The sequence below is a fragment of the Astyanax mexicanus genome, chromosome 25 (genome assembly GCF_023375975.1).
Source record: "Astyanax mexicanus isolate ESR-SI-001 chromosome 25, AstMex3_surface, whole genome shotgun sequence".
Lineage (NCBI taxonomy): Eukaryota > Metazoa > Chordata > Actinopteri > Characiformes > Acestrorhamphidae > Astyanax > Astyanax mexicanus.
In genome coordinates, this window is record NC_064432.1 from 22851796 (window position 1) to 22864085 (window position 12290).

The following is a 12290-nucleotide window of genomic DNA, read 5'->3' on the forward strand; positions in this document are numbered from 1 at the left end:
ATACACCACCACCATGCTAATCACTGCTAATCACTGCAGTACTGATAATAATAACAACCCACCACCCAAATCAGGACTATAGACTGTAATTTACCTGTAGAACTGTAGTGCAATTTGTAAATTGTTTACGTACTTCTGCTTGATTTATATACACCATTAACTCCTTTTTAATTGAGTCTGTATTAAACTCCAACGAACTGCGACCACACTTACCTACACTCATCGGTTTGTCATTTTTTCATCCTATATTCCATCTTTTTTTTTTACAGCTTTCACCCTTTATATCTTAAGAATAATTGTGCTGTCAGAGTAGAAAGATGCCTAAAATGCCTTTTCTTATTAAATTCCAGGACTTTTCACAGCAGAAAAAGAAAAAAACAATTTTCTTTGAAAAGATATGAGGGATGCTAAATTTCTTCTATTTTAATGTTTGACACAATTTGAATCCTGCAGTTTTTCACCTCATTTTAAAATTATTCTTGAATGGACCAATAAATAATGGACCAAAAACATTTTACATCGACTTTCATTGAAAATAAAGGTTTTGGTACTTGTACTTGTTAACAAAAAACACAAAGGAAACAGTATAAGAAAAAAATATATATGTATGATCAGTACCCTGATCATACTGTTCAGGTAGTCTTTCTTAATCTACATAGGTATGTCCAAACGTAACAAAACACTTGTCACTTGTTGGGTTTTTTAAACACATGTTGTTTTTCAAGTTTGTCAAGGCAGCTGCTGCCGGCCTCTGATTGGACCATCATCAAAGCTGTGGGATTGGCAGGACCTCTGTATGGTACTTCCTCAAAATGCCCCATCACAAACACTCCTGTCACAAAGGTGCCTCAGCACTGCTCCAACATCATTCAGCTCCCACACGAAAGCTACCTGTAATACAGGTGAGTTACTGACAGCTCAATACAGGTGAATCTAAAATTACCACTGGCTTTAGTTAAATCAGCTTTCAATCAAGCAGAGCTTTAACTTGTTTTATTTCATTAGAATTGAGTATTATTATTAACCTTGGAATTTGTAGTCTAATATGAATAATATTAGTTTAATATAAACAGTATATAGAATGATATTGTATAAAAAGCACAAGTTGTAAAATGATGTTAGAGGGGTTTTCAAAGGATGGTCGTGGATCAATGGCCTCTTACATCTATTGACTTATTTATATCTATTTATTTTGCATAAAACAATTTTTTCTTTAAGTTAATTACATTTAATTGTGTATCTATTTTTAATATTATCGTTTCCATTTTAAGGTGTGGGCAGCAGGACGATGGATTTAAAGGTCATACTGGCTGTGCTGTGTCTCATTGGTAAGTCTGACAGTGGTTTCTTATCATTATATATGCATATGTCATTTACAGCACTTTATCTAATCAAATAAAACAAATTATTTTAACTTGAAAACTGATGTAAAAACTGCTGGTGATGCTTTATTTTAAAATGTTTTTTTAATGTTAACATTTAAAGTACAATGAAATGTCAATGTAAAAATATGTGTTTTAAGTCATTTTGATGGGAGCATCTTTTCCTTAAAGCACATCTTGCAATTACTATTGGCCCACATACCACACATACCACAGAATGATGAGAATGGGCCAGATGTGGTTTAATAAAAATTGAAGCTGAATTTGATGCTTAAATGGTGGGTCAGTTCTGACAGTGCTGGTTTTAGTTAAATATATATAATAAATGAACAGAAGTCCTTTTAAGACATATAGACCCCTTTCACACCTGGTCACTTCCTGTATCGTGTCCTGATATCATTTTAATTACATGTATTTACACTAACTAGCCAAATGCGGTCTCATGTTAGCCAGACTGAACCCCAATTACTCTAAATGTAATCTAACAATAAAAAAATGATAATTTCTATACTGTTCAGCTTTACTAAAATTTTATATCACTGTCATGAGGCAGAACTATTATTTAAGTTCGGTTGATATTTACATCTCATGAAGACATTTGTGTGGGCTAAGATCTCCTCAAATAACAATGTCTGACGTGTGACTGTCTCCTATAAAAAAAAATGTAAGGTAATTTAAACTAACAAAAGTCCATGAGGAAAAATTTTCACTTTAGAAAACAGTTCATATCAATATTAATAATATAATAATAATGTTGATGTTCTCAAAGAGAAACATTGGTATTGTAGGATTTAGTCACCGTTCTTAAGAAACTTAAAGAAAGTTCTACATAATTAGGACCTGTAATTAGGACCTGTTCTACTGAAGAAAAATGTTGCTCAACCTGTTCTGTAGGTAGTTTTACTGAATGTTCTATGTTTCTACAAATATGTTCAGAAGCAGGAAGTTCAGCGCCTTTTTTCTAGGAATAAAATATAACATTCGTATTCAAGCATGTATTAAGTAAACAGAAATTATAAGAAGACAGGCATGATAAGAGTTTCTATTTCCAGTCAGAACTGCTAATATCAGATTATATCACACGGACTATGTATTTTTTTGGTTGGTGGTTTGGTTGTTGAATGTTACTTACATAGGTGAATACGTTTACCCTTTTATAACGTGACTCAAATGCGTCTCAGACCACCTCCTGAAGTGGTTTGAGTGATTGGATTTGTATCTGTTTTAAATGTGTCTCAGACCTCCTCCTGAAGTGGTTTAAGTGATTGGATTTGTATCTGTTTTAAATGTGTCTCAGACCTCCTCCTGAAGCGGTTTGAGTGATTGGATTTGTATCTGTTTAAAAATTGTCTCAGACATAGTTCTAAAATTAGGGTGAATGTAGTGAACAGGCTTAAATGGGGTTATATTGTTGCACGAACAGGATACAAGCTGAGATATGAAAAAACTTTGCACATGGATGGACAGTACAGGGGTTGGACAATGAAACTGAAACATCTGACATTTTAGTGTGGAAGGTTTCATGTCTAAATTGGAGCAGCCTGGTGGCCAATTAATTGCACATTGCACCAGTAAGAGCAGAGTGTGAAGGTTCATTTAGCAGGTTAAGAGCACAGTTTTGCTCAAAATATTGCAATGCACACAACATTATGGGTGACATACCAGAGTTCAAAATAGGACAAATTGTTGGTGCACGTCTTGCTGGCATATCTGTGACCAAGACAGCAAGTCTTTGTGATGCATCAAGAGTCACGGTATCCAGGGTAATGTCAGCATACCACCAAGAAGGACAAACCACATTCAACAGGATTAACTGTGGATGCTAGAGGAAGCTGTCTGAAAGGGATGTTCGGGTGCTAACCCGGAGTGTATCCAAAAAACATAAAACCACGGCTGATCAAATCACAGCAGAATTCAATGTGCACCTCAACTCTCCTGTTTTCACCAGAACTGTCCGTCAGGACAATAAATTATTGTGGTCTAAAACCAGGTGGTTTTAGTTTCATTGTCCAACCCCTGTACATTCCAAGGACATTCACATGTATGCCAGGAAAACATTACAAAAGGCATTACCACCCACAGTGGACAGCTCAGTGGGTGGTAATGATTGAGACAGGGAGCAACCCTGACATAATAGTATCTACATTCAATTCAAACCTCAAAGCACATCCCTGAGGTCAGTAAAAGTTGTGTTAGTTCCTGTCCCATGACTTTTGACGTGCTAGTGTATATTTCTAACCTTATCTGAATTAACATTATCTTAAATACATTTTATTTTTCTGAAACCAACTTCTATTGAACAGGAGGATGTGCTATCCAGGTAGTCCGTTCAGATAATACTACAACAGGAGTGCCTGATGTTTCTTCTACACAAACGCCACTAAATATAACAGCTGGAACAGAGAATACCAGTCAACCCACTCCCTCTCCTACTGTCAGTGGAACCCCAGCAACTTCTCCTATCAGTGGATCCCAGCCTACTGACCCTGTCAGTGTATCTCAGCCAACTCCTACTGTCGGTGGATCCCCTCCTACTCCTTATGCTAGTGAATCTCCATCAACTCCTCCTGTGAGTGGATCCCAGCCCACTTCTCCTGTCAGTGTATCTCAGGAAACTCCAACTCTCAGTGGATCCCCTCCTGCTCCTCACGCTAGTGAATCTCCATCAACTCTTCCTGTGAGTGGATCCCAGCCCTCTTCTCCTGTCAGTGTATCTCAGCCAACTCCTACTGTCAGTGGATCCCAGCCCACTTCTCCTGTTAGTGTATCTCAGGAAACTCCAACTCTCAGTGGATCCCCTCCTGCTCCTCACGCTAGTGAATCTCCATCAACTCTTCCTGTGAGTGGATCCCAGCCCTCTTCTCCTGTCAGTGCATCTCAGCCAACTCCTACTGTCAGTGGATCCCCTCCTACTCCTCCTGTCGGTGGGTCACAGTCTACTTCTCCTGTCAGTGGTTACCCTAGTACTTCTCCTGTCAGTGGATCCCTACCTACTCCTACTGTTGGTGGATTGCCACCGACTCCTTCTGTCAGTGGATCCCCTCCTACTTCTCCTGTCAGTGTATCTGAGCCAACTCCCACTGTCAGTGGATCACAACCTACTTCTCCTGTCAGTGGATCCCCTACTACTTCTCCTGTCAGTGGATCCCCTAGTACTTTTCCTGTCAGTGGATCCCCTAGTACTTTTCCTGTCAGTGGATCCCCTCCTACTCCTACTGTCGGCGGATCGCCACCAACTCCTCCTGTCAGTGGATCCCCTACTACTTCTCCTGTCAGTGGATCCCCTCCTACTCCTACTGTCGTTGGATCGCCACTGACTCCCCCTGTCAGTGGATCCCCTTCTACTTCTCCTGTCAGTGGATCCCCTCCTACTCCTACTTTTGGTGGATCCCTTAGTACTTCTCCTGTCAGTGGGTCTCCTCCTACTCCTACTGTCAGTGGATCGCCACCAACTCCACCTGTCAGTGGATCCCCTACTACTTCTCCTGTCAGTGGATCCCCTCCTACTCCTACTGTCGTTGGATCACCACCGACTCCTGCTGTCAGTGGATCCCCTTCTACTTCTCCTGTCAGTGGATCCCCTCCTACTCCTACTTTCGGTGGATCGCCACCGACTCCTCCTGTAAGTGGATCCCCTTCTACTTCTCCTGTCAGTGGCTCTCCTCCTACTCCTACTGTCGGTGGATCACCACCGACTCCTCCTGTCAGTGGATCCCCTTCTACTTCTCCTGTCAGTGGATCTCCTCCTACTCCTACTGTCGGTGGATCGCCACCGACTCCTCCCAACAGTGGATCCCCCCCTACTTCTCCTGTCAGTGGATCTCCTCCTACCACACCTACAACTACCACACCTACAACTACCACACCTACAACTACAGCTGCTCCACAAAAACCATTTTTCCCTGTAACCTTTAGCTCACCTGAACCATTCAAACCTGAATTGTCAAACAAATTTTCTTCAGAATTTGTTGACCGAGCAAAAAAGGTCAAGGATGCAGTAAGTTTAACCCTTTTTTATTTATAATTAAGCTCCCATAAACTTTAATTACTGTTATCAAAACGGTATCTGTATTTATTGTTATACTGCATAAAAACATAGCATAAACTGTTCTTGTAATAATAAAATACACTTGATTTTACGTATTAACTTTATAACTAAGATAAGAAGACCATGCTCATAGTAAAATAGAAATAAAAAAGATTTGTAAATTTGACAACAAATAATGTTGTATTCATACTGTGTGTGTGTAAGTCAGCTAATGCTATTTTAAATAACAATGCTAGTTCTAGTTCATATATAATGTATTTAATGAAGAGAGAATAAAAAAAAAACGTGGGATCTGTTTCTCTTTCAGCTCGAGCCTGCATACAAAATAAAATTTGTCAACTTCCTTTACATTGAAGTGCTATCTTTCAAGTAAGTGACAATTAATACACAAAGATTCTAAAAATATTAGGTTTTCTCTTTTACTATCTTTAAAAATATTTATTGATCAAGTTTGAAATGTTTCTTTTCAGGAGTGGCTCAATTATAACTGAAACGCAGATTGTGTTCCAGCCAAATGCAGCACTTCCTGATGTGTCCAATGTGAGTACTACATTAAAGGAGGCAGCCAGCAATGCTTCACTGGGCTTTAACATCACAGCAGACTCGATCAACGTCAGCACAGTAGGTCAGTATTTTCTGAAACACCTTTTTTCCAAAATATAGCCTTTATCAGCGGGGATTAGTAACTGTATGGAGCAGCGTAACCAGTTAGCATGAGATGCACGAGAAACCTCATTCAAATCAGAGTTGATACTCAATTTACATACAGCCAAAGAAATGTGATGATAACCAGACATATAGTAATAATAAGTTCAATAAAGTTCAATTTAAAATCAACAGCTACATGTACATTGTATGTATGTAGGAAATACAAACATTAGGCTACGTCACACAGTGATTTGCCCACATAAAGCTGCCAGAGTCCTTCTGCACATCCTCTGGATTCGGAGGTTTTTCATCCAAATTGAATGACCTGAGGTTGAGGTATCTGATGCCATTCATAATAAACCTGAATGCCTCCTCGAGTGCTCTAATTGTCAATCCAATATGATGGACTCTTCCTTTACAAAATAATGTTAATTCGCAAAGGTGGAATATTACCTAAGGTAATTTTCACGCCTTGTTTTACAGAATGTAAAAGGCTGAAAAATGACTGACATGGCTCTTTCTGATGGTACTAAAACTACCCAGAAATGTCCACCTCCTTATGTACAAATAATCTTGTTTAAATAGGGCATAATATTATTATTTTTTTAATATATTGAGCTATCAGGGTTAATCCTTTTTTTTGAATATTGCAGATGTTGCATGTTTGACCAAGGTTGGCAAAATCTTACAAATTGCGTAGTTTAGCTTTACTTTATTAATAAAAATGATCTTTTTTGTCATCTGTTTAGTCATACCAACCAATCCCCCGCCGGTCACAGCTGTTCCTTCTACGGCCACATCAGCTGTTCCCCTTGTCAATGGCACCCAGTCTACACCACCTGCCAGTACATCACAGTCTACACCTGCTGTGAATGGCACCCAGCCTACACCACCCGCCAGTACATCACAGTCTACACCTGCTGTCAATGGCACCCAGCCTACACCACCTGCCAATATATCACAGACTACACCTGCTGTCAATGGCACTCAGCCTACACCACCTGCCAATATAACACAGTCTACACCTCCTGTCAATGGCACCCAGCCTACACCACCCGCCAGTACATCACAGTCTACACCTCCTGTCAATGGCACTCAGCCTACACCACCTGCCAATATAACACAGTCTACACCTCCTGTCAATGGCACCCAGCCTACACCACCCGCCAGTACATCACAGTCTACACCTCCTGTCAATGGCACCCAGCCTACACCACCTGCCAATATATCACAGTCTACACCTCCTGTCAATGGCACCCAGCCTACACCACCCGCCAGTACATCACAGTCTACACCACCTGTCAATGGCACCCAGCCTACTCCTCCTATCAATGGAACATCAGCACCATCTACCACAGCGACTCCAAGTACCACAGCAACTCCAACTACCACAGCAACCCCAACTACCACAACAACCCCAACTACTACAACGATCCCAACTACTACTACAACTACCGCAGCTGCACCAACAACACCATATTTCACACTGTCTTTCAGAGAACCTGATACATTTGTAGCAGACTTGGACAATAGAGATTCTCCGGTTTTTATCGCCCGTGAGACTAAAGTCAGGAATGCAGTAAGTCCAACTACTTTACATATATTACTATGTGTACAGATGCCAATACAGTCTAAATTGTGATGCTTGCATTGTTACAACAATAACAATTTGCATATGGAACCAAATTGAATTCCGCCACTGTGAACATAATAATGAGAACATGTCTGTACTGGCATCAACTGAAAAATGTACAATATCTGATTATGTTTAAAGAAATTAATTTAGGAATTCATGAGAGTTCTGTTTTTTTCCAGCTTGAGCCTATATACAAAAGAAAATTCCTCAACTTCCTCAGAATCATTGTGCGCAGATTCAGGTAAGTGAACGTTTATTTGCATAAAACAGGAAATTTAAAGAATGTCTGTACTGTGTAACATTAGGCAATCCATTGAAACCTGTATGTTGTTCATTCAGTTTATTCAATAACTTGGAAACTGTTTAGTTTAGCATATTTTCTGGGGTTCCAGAGGCTCTATTGTAGGACCAATGTAGCTGATGTTAATTATGGCAGTGATTTACACATAAGAGTAAAACAATCTGTGAACTTCCAGCTTAATTTTTTTTGTTTTTGTTCTTATTTCAGGAGTGGCTCAGTTATAACTGATACAGAAGTTGTTTTCGATTCTAATGGAACTCTCCCTACTCCTTCCAATGTGAGCGCCACATTACAGGAGCAACTCATCAATGGTTCATTGGGGCTTAATATTACAGGAGACTTGAACGTCAGCTCAGTAGGTCAGTCTCATAAACCAGACAGAAATATCATTGTCATACATTGCAATTCATTAACAGTGCTTTCAGGCCTACCTTGTTTAGTCCAGACCTTGGAAACAGTTTGGTGCTGCTAAGCATGGTCTGAACCAAAACCCCAAAATTTAGTTTTATCAAAAGTGGTGATCTAGATTCAGATCAACAGTAAACACACACACACACACTTACACAACTGTGAACACACTCCACAATCGGTGACAGTGATAACTTGTGCCCGAAGTGGTGGGCAATCATTGCTGCAGCGCCCAGGGAGCAGCGAGGGTTAACGACCTTGCTAAAGGCCTCAACAATGGTGCCAGCACTTACCAGCAATAGTTAGGGCATAACTGATTACGCTGAGAATTCCTTTTTCCATTACAACTGTAAATGAACCCTTTTCGTAAACAGAAACTAAAAATGTTGAAACTTCTACAAACCAATCAGTGTCAAGTATAGCTGATGACAGCAGCTTAATGCACAATCTTTAGTGCAGGGGTCACCAACGTGGTGCCAGGTAGCCCGCAAGGACCTTATGAGTAGCCCGCAGGCCTGTTCTAAACATATAATTAATTATTAATAGTAATAACATTTAATTAAGGGTAAATTAAGCAGTTTTGTGATTTCACAAGTGTGTATCAAACTGGTAGACCTTCGCATTAATTGGTACCCAAGAAGTAGCTCTCAGTTTCAAAAAGGTTGGTTGCCCCTGCTTTAGTGCAATCAATCATTAAACTGCAGCGTGAAACCAAAATCAACCAAAACCAGAAAATGTATGTATACCTGTACCAGAAACGTGAATTTTGATTTAGACTACAGTCCAGACCTTCAGATATAAAAACATCCTTAATTATCCACGCTTTATTCATTGACTTTTTTGTCTGTATTCTCTTTGTTTAGTCATTCCAACCTCATCCCCAACAACAGTCAGTGTGACTGTAATCAGTACAACCGGGGCTGCTACTTCAGTCAGTGCACCGTCCACCACCCAGTCTTCTTCTACAACCACGACATTGTCCACCACTCAGACATCAACAACTGCATCAACAGCCACAACTGTAACAACAACTGCATCAACAGCCACAACTGTAACAACAGCTGCATCAACAGCCACAACTGTAACAACAGCTGCATCAACAGCCACAACTGTAACAACGACTGCAGCCCCCGCAGTTGCCTCATCATTCAACGTGTCCTTCAGCATTAACGAGACCTTTGATTCAGCCCTGTCTGACAGTACCACCACCCAGTTTAAAACACGCGCTGCAAACATCACCACTCAGGTATTTAAGTCATTGTCAATAATAATTTTATACAATGTGCAAATCATAACATCACGGTAATATGTAAACTAAGATAGAACATCCGCAATATTGCTTTTAATCCTAGAAGGGATATAGTTCTCACCTGGTCACTTTGTGCGTCTTAAGTATCAGAATTATATCTGAATAAAGCCAAGCCACACAACATTTAAAACAGATACATCTCTGATCACTAAAACCACTTCAGAATGCTAAAAGTTGAATGCTGTGAGGGACAAAAAATCTGGCAAATCCACTTGTTAAATAGAGATAATGCTTAATCATGATTAATTTGACATTTTATCTGATACAGATTAGTAAGTGATTATTTTAATAAATGTGTCTCAGGCCACAGCGTGAAGTTGTATCAGTAGAAAACAGTTAGAATGCAATACAATAGTCACATCAAAGAACAAGGTGTATACAAGGTCTATATTTTGTTCTCTAATTTGCAATAATCCTTCTCTCTTTTTTTTTTTTTTTTTTTACAGCTTGAACCATTTTTCAAAAAATCGTTCAAATATTTCGGCCGTATGCTGATCTGGAGATTCCGGTGAGAATTTAGATGCAAATAGTTCCAAATAATTTCAGACTTTAAAGATGATCCAGAATTAACCAGTCTGTAAATGTTTTGTTTGTTCACAGGAGTGGCTCCATTTTGGTCGATTCCAACATTACCTTCACGTCCAATCAGTCTCTCCCGAATACCACCCAAGTGAAAGATTCCATTGTTGAAGCCATTAACAGCGGCAACTTGACCTTCACTATTAGTGTTAATTCTATCAATGTCACTGCAGGTCAGTGTAACAGATAAGAGATTCTGGTAGAAATTACACCCACCCACATCCACTCACATATCCCACACATCAGTGCAGGCTTTTGGCAAAAGTCATGAGACACAGTACTACTCCCATGTGCCATGACTTTGAGCAGAAGTCTGCACTGATGTATGGTATATGTTTTTGGGACTTTAAATGGCACTTCAGTGCATATAGATACTTGATAGATATAGATACTTTCTTTCATCATTTTAATTTAATATATTTTTGTATTTTCACAGGCTCCACTGCACTAGGAGTGACTAGCTCAGCTCCTCTGCTCTGGATCTCTCTGATAACCATTCTGCTTTCAATGATGCTGCACAACTAACCACAACCCAATCTTGTGGCATCACAACATAAACACTCCAAAAACAACATGAAACATGTACCAGTTAAAGCTCTCAAGAAATGTATTGTAATACAGTGAATATACAATACTGTCTATGTTTACTATATTTGTCTATGTTTAATACTAAGCTAAGTTTAAGCTCTGTGGTTTAAAGGAAGGCATTTCTTATGTTATATGAAGGGTTTTTCATTTGTATACAAAACATACAAATATACTTCTACATTTATACAAATATCATTGGATATTTAATGAAGGCGAAATCTCAGTGGTAAGGACTTGCCTGAAAATTCCTCCACATCCAAATTATTGATTAAATGGACAACTTCATATATCTAAAGAAATGACACTGTTATGATATGAAACTACCAAGCACTTAAATCACCTATATCTGAACCTATTGTAAACATCTACATACTTGTTTAAATGGTAATGCTAAAACCAGTAGCTAATGAAGTTGCTATTTCTATAAGTTCATATTTATTGATTCTGTAATAACTGGAATTTGATTAAAGCTGCATTGTCAAATAAATAATAAAACATAAAATTAGGCCGCATTGTTTTTGTCCAATGATAATTCATTTGTATGAACTAAACACCTCCCAATAATTCCCCTTCAATATATTTTCTTTATTTGTATTAAAAATATAGTTTTACTGAAGATTAAAAACTATAAAGGAACACAAATGGAGTTATATAGTAAAATGTGTTTTATTATTTAGATTCTCCAAAGCTTTTGCACTGAAGTCAGCTTTGCTCACTTTTGGAATTGTGTCAGTTCACTTCATGAGGTAGACCCTGGAATGGTGTCAGAGGTGCTGACCACTTGTTGCTCTTTGTTTATAACATAATTCTGTATTATATATAAATATGGAAAAAAATGCAGATTAAAAATGTGTCCAAACCTTTGACTGGCTATATTCAATGAAAAAAAAATGATGCCAACTTGTAAGGATTGAGTAACAGAATTTAGTCAACAGATTTCTAAACTCTTTTGTTCTGCATCTCAGTTTGGTTGACAGCACATCTTGAGTTGATTGAGAAAAGTATGAACCTATTTAATAAAAAAAAACAGTAAACAGAAAAAAATGAACTTAGTCTTATTAAATGTTATTTACAGAATTTTACAGTAAGATGGTGGCAGCTAGTTAATATGTTGCTGTTGTACATTTTGCAGTATCCATACTGCACATTAATGTATAATACCTATAAAATACTGTAATTATTATTACAAAAATACAAATATTACTTATTTTTATCACAGCAAATATTAGACTACTTTAAAAGGCATTACTGCATTATTTTTAAAAATGCAAAATACAACCAGTAGGCAAAAAAACAACAACATAAGCTGGAAAAAAAGGAAAATGAGTCAAAAATACGCTAAATAGAGCTAGTCAGCTAGCAATGTATCTAGGCGCACACACACACACACT

At 38.4% G+C, this 12290-nt stretch overlaps 1 protein-coding gene across 6 annotated transcripts; it reads left to right on the forward strand.

Annotated features, from left to right (window-relative positions):
• Positions 1 to 768: 768 nt before the first annotated feature.
• On the forward strand, positions 769 to 11404 carry LOC103034425 (mucin-2). 6 transcript variants are annotated; one of them, XM_049472415.1, is made up of 15 exons: positions 769 to 902; positions 1272 to 1328; positions 3686 to 5379; positions 5738 to 5799; positions 5901 to 6055; positions 6828 to 7157; positions 7212 to 7322; positions 7377 to 7446; positions 7483 to 7657; positions 7894 to 7955; positions 8223 to 8374; positions 9287 to 9669; positions 10179 to 10240; positions 10333 to 10484; positions 10748 to 11404. In XM_049472415.1, the coding sequence occupies exons 1-15, from the start codon at positions 797 to 799 to the stop codon at positions 10834 to 10836; spliced, it is 3660 nt and encodes a 1219-aa protein (XP_049328372.1). In that variant the 5' UTR covers positions 769 to 796; the 3' UTR covers positions 10837 to 11404. The 6 variants fall into 6 exon arrangements, with proteins under 6 accessions (XP_049328372.1, XP_049328374.1, XP_049328371.1 ...); XM_049472417.1 differs by having other exon boundaries at positions 770 to 902; positions 7377 to 7657; positions 9287 to 9424; positions 9515 to 9669; XM_049472414.1 differs by having other exon boundaries at positions 771 to 902; positions 7377 to 7657.
• Positions 11405 to 12290: the final 886 nt, after the last annotated feature.

Bases quoted from the DNA above. Each gene is read 5' to 3' on its own strand.
- LOC103034425 (XM_049472414.1), top strand. From the start codon at position 797: ATGGTACTTCCTCAAAATGCCCCATCACAAACACTCCTGTCACAAAGG. The intron at 5,380-5,737 runs GTAAGTTTAACC...TTTCTCTTTCAG, and splicing joins CAAAAAAGGTCAAGGATGCA to CTCGAGCCTGCATACAAAAT. The intron at 8,375-9,286 runs GTCAGTCTCATA...CTCTTTGTTTAG, and splicing joins CTTGAACGTCAGCTCAGTAG to TCATTCCAACCTCATCCCCA.